Genomic DNA, 8432 nt, shown 5'->3' on the forward strand with positions numbered 1-8432 from the left:
AAACTGTGAAACGGAAAACAGCTGAACATTCCTACTCAAATCATGTCCCCAGCAGATGCCGGGATTTATGTAGCCTTGAGCCGGACCTTTCAGTGGGCTAGCTAATCCCCTCACCCATCACCAATGCAAGCCAGTCCTGACAGAGAGATACCTATCAAATACCACATGATGAAACTAAAATAAATAGCCTCATCTGTGTGGGGCTGGGTAATTCACACACACAAACACATTTTTGCTTGGCCTGGGACCTATCGATTCAGCTGAAGCTGGTCATTATTCAGTGTGAGGATGAGGAAGTGAGAGCAGAGGGGTGGGACTATTGTCCAGAATTCCATTGTGAGTCAGAGAGGGAGGATGGAGAGATGAGGATGGGGCATCCCACTCACCCTCCACTCTGCTCTGCACAGCTGGAGCCTCTGCTGTGCTGCTGTCATGGCAACAGCAGCAGTCACCACCAGCAGCAGTCCCAGCATGGTCCTACACAGAGGCCAGGAGAACTCACACACATATGGGTACAGAGAACACACAGGGGAAAATTATAGGACACTAGACAGGCATGCTAAAATGTAGACCTACACAGAGCACAGTGACACATTAAAAAGATGCCAGAGAGCCTAAAGAGCGTTTTACCTAAGATCTGAGTATATTGAACGCCTTGGATTTTCTTTGTGTCAACGTGGGTGGAATAGCACACAGAAAGACAGAGTTGATTGGGGCAGATGCACATGTGATATAATATTTTAAGGCCTACAATTTAGTATTATGTCCAGACCGGGCCTGGTGTCAGTTTCTTTTTGCGAGTGGAGAGATTTTTTTCATGACCACCAAACGCACAGCGTGTAATATGTCTTATTCATATTTGAGGAAAATCCACATTGGAGCACCGGCGTCGTTTGTGTAGGCTATCGGACATTTTCTCTCTACATTAGGCTACTGCTTTGTAATCTACTATTCCCTTCCAGAAAACGCATTTAAATTAGCCTAAAATGCTTGGTTTTCGAGGTTGTCTTTATGGCCTATTGCTTCTTTGAGAATATATATTTCGACCGAACGTCCGAGGCGGTTCAGGCTGGTGCACGCGCAGGTCCCATTCAAACAGGTGGGAAGCAGGGAAACAATCCCCGTTGCGCAAGGTTGCGGTGCGCGTGATTGATGATCAGATAGCCTACATGGCTCAATACCGATTAGGCCTAAATGTTTGAGAATTGTCACGGTTTTCACTTGATTCTGCATCAGCTCTGACCAAAAATTGTGTCGAATGTCTAAAAGTAAGTCAATAGACAACCACAGTTCAACGTATTTTTCCATCTATGCTTCCCCTGTGTTCTTTGTTGTTTGGTGAGCAGCACTGTGTTTTTTCTCTCCATATCTCAGCCTCCAGTCAAGAGACCGTTTGCGCACAGGTGGGAGATACCCGCTCTATAGGACAGCCCCCCTCCCTCAGTTCCTCAGCGGATGATGTGAGCAAGTGACATTTTGCCGTTGCGGTTCGGGACAGCAGGCGAATAGTCTCTGCAAACAGGTGTGCGGCTGCCCGAATCAGTTTCCTACGCCTTTATTCCAGCTGACGAGGAAAGGGAGAAAGCCATCGTAGTTGCGGAACCATCCTCCTCGACGCGGGACGGGAGAGGAGGGGGAAACCTGCATAATAGCTATTTTATTATTTGAAGAGCCAAACGGGTTATAAGATCGAACGCTATGGCAACAAAAAAATCATCATGCACGGATGTAACGAAAAGGAGCCGGAGTCCCGTCGTTTTAGGAGCGGAGATGTTCAGTGAATTTCAGGACTGGTGCCTCCGGACATATGGGGACTCGGGTAAAACAAAGACCGTCACCCGGCGAAAATACAACAAAATCATGCAGACACTGTTGCAAAACGAAGAGTCGGACGGCATGTATGTCGACAATAGCCACATCAATGCCAAATTCAAATTTTGGGTGAAGTCGAAAGGGTTTCAGGTCGGGAGCAACATTCTGGGAGAGCACAAGAAAGGAGCGTCAGGGAAGCCCGTCCTATATGTCCCAGTCAAGTCAACGGTAAAGTGTGTGTGTGTGTGTGTGTGTGTGTGTGTGTGTGTGTGTGTGTGTGTGTGTGTGTGTGTGTGTGTGTGTGTGTGTGTGTGTGTGTGTGCCAAGTCAACGGTAAAGTGTGTGCGTGTGTGTGTTTGCGCGCGCGTGCGCGCACATGAGACGTCCCGTTATCGTCAATGAAACCTATTCGATTTCACCACAACCACATGCACCTGTCATAACCTATTTGATTACAACTTTTCAGCGTTTGGCTTTCCCCCTTGACCCCAACCTATTCACAGAAAGGTCGGTTTGACCGACTCTCATCCTTTCAACAGAGCAGTCACACTCCCATCCCCAGCTGCCATAGCAACGCCGGTGCCTATAGAAGCAACATCGCCAGTGTGGGGTATCATTCTGTGGTCGTCTGGCAAATGACTCGTTTAATGTCCTGTCAACGGAACGCTATGCTACTAAGCAGTATATATGAGTTAATAGCCCATTCACAACATAAAAAGTATGTCTTGTCCAGACTCCTGACATGTAGGACAATTGAGTGTGCGCGCATACATTGGGTGCCAGCGAGCGGTGTGCCCAAATTGTGGGGATGCCGGGGTGCTTGGTGTATCCCTTAGAGGAGGACATTGTATGGAAGGGGGAGGTGAGGGTTTATAGATGAACAAAATAATTTATCATGTTCCCCTTTACCTCGTATAATAGCCCTATAGCATAAGTCCACAAAATCCATCCGGCTTTCCATGGGGATGGCTAAATGCGCAGCACCACACATTATTTTTTGGTTCTAATGTCTTGTACTAATTGACAAACAGTAATTTATATTGACAAGAATACAATAACTTACGTGCACATGCTATGAAAGCAAAACTATCCACGGTGTCAATCCGCGTAGTTATGTGTTCACCCCGCAACTTTACATTGCCCAGTGCAGGATAGATGCGGATCGTTCCACAGGCACTCGTTGCTCTGGTAACCAATCATACCTGCATAGTTCCTACACTTGCATGTCTTTTTATGACTTAGTACGTTTATCCACATTCATAAAACGTTCGATTTTGATGTATGCTTATGAATAAATAAAAGGGATATATTGCATTTGTGCTATGTTGGACGTAAAACCACCGTGCGTATTTGATCCCTGTGAGGGTCTCCGGTGGGAACAAAAGAGAAGGCTATCCAGCAGATGCATATAGCGGCATCCTCCCTCTATCAAAGTTAAAACCACTGCTGCTTAGAATTGACATTTGAATGATTTCACCATATGATAATCTCGTGCAATATAGGTTAAATGTATTACAATTTTGTTAACCATGTGTTAATCTGAGGTGAAATTGTAAATGATTTATTTAGGTAGGGTATAGGCTACTTGGGGTTGGAAATGTAGATCGATGAATATCCTATCTGATACATTGATTATCTAGGCTGATTGACCAAAGTTTAAGAAAACACTCTTTATAGGCACAGGATAGAGGTTGTGTGTGTGTTTGTTCAGTGCCAGTTGAGACGGACACCATTTTATATGATGCCTTCGGGGAATCACACCAACCCCCACCATGGTGTTGGGACAAGCTCTCCAAGGACCGTCAAGATTAGTGTGAACAATAGACTCAAATTACAAGAACAGTTTTGAATATCAGCACCGCTGAGGTGTGGTTTAATGGGTTGAGGTGTGGATTATTTGATCGATCCTTCCTCAGGTGTTTTACCTGTGTTAATGTGTAGCCTTTCTTTTTTGGGCTCAAATACCTAACCGCAGCTGGTCCTATAGGCTAGATCGTTTCTCATGATACTCTTGGCAGGTGCATCTAGAGTTGGAGATTTAGTTGAGTTTTGCTTTCTTTTTTGTATCTTGGCTGATGGAACTTTAAATAGCCTTTTGTGTTTACTACGACATTTATTACCCACAGGTATTAATCTACACTTTACTTTTCATTATGTCATATTATAGTTCTGAAATGTCTCAGTTTTCGACACTTTATCCATTTTACATTGCTTGTGGGCAAAAGCCTTTTGTTTTGACACATCTTTATGCACAAACCCAGAAATAGCTGATGTCACTCTATGAGGGCCAAGTTTGTAAATGTCCTTGCTCTACAGTAATAAAAGGTAAGCGCCTAGGCAGGACACTGTTTTCTACTTCTACCATGCATGTCTGAGAATAGTATGCAAGTGATGTTAAAGAGGCCTATATGTGATTTCTAGTTCTACTAGATAGAAGGAAACTATTCCTGAATAGTATGTACCTCTAGTTATTGATGAGACACAGCAGGGGACTCCCCCATGTCCAACCCCCACTTGTGCAAAACTAGACAACAAACAGAACAACAAAATCAAACACCAAGCAGTCATTTCATCATTAATTAAAGTGGGAAGTGGAAAGTCAAATAGTGAAGTAGAGGTGCAATTAGATGCAAGAACGGTCAATGTGTATCAATGTGAGTGTGGAGGTGGTTTGTGTGTGTGTTCTCTTGTCTGTCAGCCAGTAGTATGTCGTCTTTGACTGTTCCCTTGCTGAGTGGTAGATAGTGTATCAGTCGATTTAATGGTCATGTGTTATCAGTCCTCAGATCTCTCTCTCTTCTTCATTCTCTCACTGTCCGCTTGAAGCCTATACCACTGTGCCACCCAAAAATAAATGTGTACAAGATACAGAGATTGGGTACACTGTAAAGGGGTTACCATGAATTTGACAGTCATTTACAGGCAGCTCGGTGGCAAGTCAAATTCTGTATTTCATATTACAGTACACCTACTGTAATATAAATATGGTTTCAAAGCAAGTACTATGTAATGACACAGTACAATACTGTGAAATTGATTGTTTTATACTGTAAAAAAGTAAATGCTACCGTAATCTGAATGAATGAATACACACACACACACACACACACACACACACACACACACACACACACACACACACACACACACACACACACACACACACACACACACACACACACACACGCACACACGCACACACACGCATACACACACACAGAGAGAGTACAAAACCACAACGCCCAACGCCCTCAGTGCCCCTCCTGTGTGGTGGGGGGCGTGTTTTCAGAGTGTGGCGTTGGAGGCCCCTCTGCAGCTGCTCCTGGGGTGTGCCAAGTTTCACTGAGGGTGCAGGCGGGGGGGCTAAATGAGGGGGAGGTTGGTTGGGGGTGGGGGCAAGGATTGCATGGCTAGTGGTTGATGGGCAGACAGGAACCTTTTTTCAGTTGGTGTAAACACAGAGGGAGTTATACAGGATAGTCCAGTAGTGGAAGGAAGAGACAGACACTGACTAAAGGGAATAGTGGTTTTAAAGAGTTCTGTAGCACGGGCCTAGTGCAAACTAAATTTCAGACAGTTGATGGGATTGTTTGAAATTTCTCTCTCTCTTTCCCTTTCACACTCTCTCTCTCTCTGTCTATATCCCGAGTCCTTTCTCTCGCTCTCCTTCTGTATGTCTGAGAGCCTGAGCAGTGCTTAGACAATTCAGCAGGCCTCAGTGTGGGGATGCAACCTGCTTTCGCTCTCATTATGTCCTGATTAGAGCCCAGACAGTGAGGAGGAGGAGAATATAACAATTGATAGACCACGGCACGGTGAGATGTTCTGCAGTCATACACTACTGCAGACATGCCCACTGTAGTGGTACATTCACACGTTACCATTACTAGATTCATTGACTCATATCGGCCTGTCGTTTTTTGTTTTACATTATTAATAGCAGAGATTTATTGTACACCGACAGATACTCTGCCACCATATATAATACAGTCTAACACTAATCTGGTTTGCACACGTAATCATTTATTGAGCTATAGGTGTGCCCTCCATTTCAAAGCGAATGTTGTGTTCATTTCTCTCTTGTTGCTCTAAATATGGCACCGAAAAATATTAACGGATGAGAGCGGTTGCTTTTTTGTTGCCATGCCAACGGAAACCTTTACATATCTCTATCCCTCATTCACAATCCGTATTTGGTAGGACTTTCTCAGCACACACACAGCACAGCCTCAGGTATGGGACTCCATGTGTAAGATGCTGCAGGAAGTGCTGTCATAAAAGAGCATAAAGGGTTAATTGACATCTACAATGCTCTATGAACCTTTCTCTCCGGGAGAGCTGTAACCCAGTGAATGGAGTATTGTAACTTGATGAAAAACAATAGAAAGAAACAGGTGAGAGGTGTGGGAGTGGTTGAGTATGTCCCGTCTGAGACAGACAGGGAACGTTTGTGTTCTGTCATCAAAATGGAGCAGGAACGTCATCATTATTATCTGATTAATTATTCCACGTCTCCTGAGAGCTCCCCTCTGTTAGGAGGGCACGGAGTCAAAAGAATAGTGCTCCTTTCATTCAACAACATTTGCATTAATGCTAACAGTTTTGCATGGCACAACTCCAGCATAATCTAGCCTTTCTTTCTGTCCCTCCTATTCAGTGTCTATGTGTTGGTTTGTTATGACTGTACATAGGTTATTAGGCCTACAAATGCTAAATACCTTAACCAAAGCCACAAATTTGCTCTTTACTCTCAACCTAGCAAGATTGGGGAGAATTCACCTTAATATAAAAAGTACAACGGGATATAATGTACTGTTTTAATGTTGGTTTTTCAGCAACAAGGCCTCTCTTAAACCAAGTCTCCAATTCACCTACTTTTTTTTGTGATTGACTGCGTGCTGTGGTTATTTCAGTGCTTTGGCCATATGGGAGTGTCTCCAGTGCCTCCTCAACTTCATCCCCTATACAGTTTATTTTACAGAGAATGAAAGATATTGCATTTGGCCCTCAGTGCCCCTTCAAATAAATTATGTGCAAGGCTCCTCTGCTTTGGATGTAGATGACACACATAGACACATTACATACAGAGAGAGATGATGCAACCACTTATTTTTGTGAATGAGGCCTCTTCTAGGACAAGAGGATTCGGTAGACCTACATATTTGAAGCCAATGTGTTCCTAGCCTTTTGGTAATACATTTGTAATGAATCTCTAATAAGCTGTGCACAGAGTTTGATATTGGAGTGTGTCCTTATGCGAGTGTGTGTTTTTGTGTGAGAGAGTGAAAATGTGTATGTTACTGTGTGTGTGTGTGTGTGTGTCCGTACAAAGAGGGGGTCGTTGATCGTGCTGCTCTGTTTTTCCTCCCCTCAGCACCCTCTCTGTTGCCATGGAGAGACAGTTCTTTGCTCCCATAGGAGGATAAATTAACACCATTTTTAACTGGCCTGGGGGCTCCCCCTGTGTGGGAGAGTCTGAGCTCTGCTCTAGATCTCAACACACACACACACACACACACACACACACACACACACACACACACACACACACACACACACACACACACACACACACACACACACACACACACACACACACACACACACACACACACACACACACACAGCCTTACGCCTCGGTGTTAAATCTTACTACTACACTCTGCTACTATCATTTTTTTAAGGCTGTAGCAGGACAAATATTTAACAACCCGAACATTTTAACAGAAATAGAAAATATGTAGTAATTATGAAGTAATAACACAAAGATGATGAAAGGCCCAGATTGCAGAACCTATGTGTAGTACATCAGGATGTTCTGTTTGGGGTGGTGACTGGAACATCAACAGAGGGATGGGGTCTGTCAGGGCCTGGATGAGTTACTGGGACTGTCACACGCTCTATCATTTAATGATCATCATGGGAGTGCGAAAGACAGAGAAAGAGAGAGAGAGAGAGAAAGAAAAGGAGAGAGAGAGAGGGGGAGGAGGCAGGGAACGGGACATAGGGGGAGAGCATGGCAGACCTAATGTGGATTTAATGAAGGGGTTTTATGAACTGAGGGAGAGTGAGCAAAGGAACGGGGAGAAGAAAAGAGAAACGGGGGTAATAAACGAAGGAGGCCGGCAGAAAGAGGAGAGGTTTTAAAAAGGGGGGCAAGGAGATTGTGTTTTATACATATGTAGGATCTTAATTTGAGCCAGTTTGCTACAGCAGGAAAATAATCCTGCAGCAACAGGAAATGTGAATTATTTTGTGGATTATAATTAATGGACATTTTGTTGGGGTTGATTTTTTACAAGGGAAAAAGTCTGAAATGTCAAAGTGGGAATTGCAAACTTCAAAAGCCTTTTTAAACTGCATTGCAGGACACATCTGTACGTCCTCGCTGCTGCACCCCCCTCCTACCCCCCTCCCTAATGAGGACACCAGGGCTTTCCCATTTATGCATCCATTATCTTGCTGATGGATTTACAAGGGGGAGATGGGACTTTAAAAGGTGACCTGTTGTTACATCTGCAATGAGATAATCTGAGTAATTAGTGCTGTTGACAAAGCCATCCTTTACCCCCAATGTCCCTCTTTCTTTCTCCCACTGTCCCTCTTTCGTTCTCTCCGCT

The 8432-nt window shown here is 44.2% G+C and overlaps 1 protein-coding gene across 3 annotated transcripts in view; it reads left to right on the forward strand.

Annotated features, from left to right (window-relative positions):
* Positions 1-876: 876 nt before the first annotated feature.
* LOC129860750 (nucleolar protein 4-like) overlaps positions 877-8432 on the forward strand; it is a 30901-nt gene continuing 23345 nt past the window's right edge. For 2 of the 3 annotated variants that reach the window (XM_055931456.1, XM_055931455.1), the window contains exons 1-2: positions 877-1268; positions 1375-2040. In XM_055931456.1, the coding sequence (XP_055787431.1) occupies positions 1699-2040 (342 nt within the window). In that variant the 5' untranslated portion in view covers positions 877-1268; positions 1375-1698. The remainder of the gene's footprint in view (positions 1269-1374; positions 2041-8432) is intronic. The other variant, XM_055931454.1, reaches the window with a different exon arrangement.

The sequence above is a fragment of the Salvelinus fontinalis genome, chromosome 8, assembly GCF_029448725.1.
Source record: "Salvelinus fontinalis isolate EN_2023a chromosome 8, ASM2944872v1, whole genome shotgun sequence".
Classification (NCBI taxonomy): Eukaryota; Metazoa; Chordata; class Actinopteri; order Salmoniformes; family Salmonidae; genus Salvelinus; species Salvelinus fontinalis.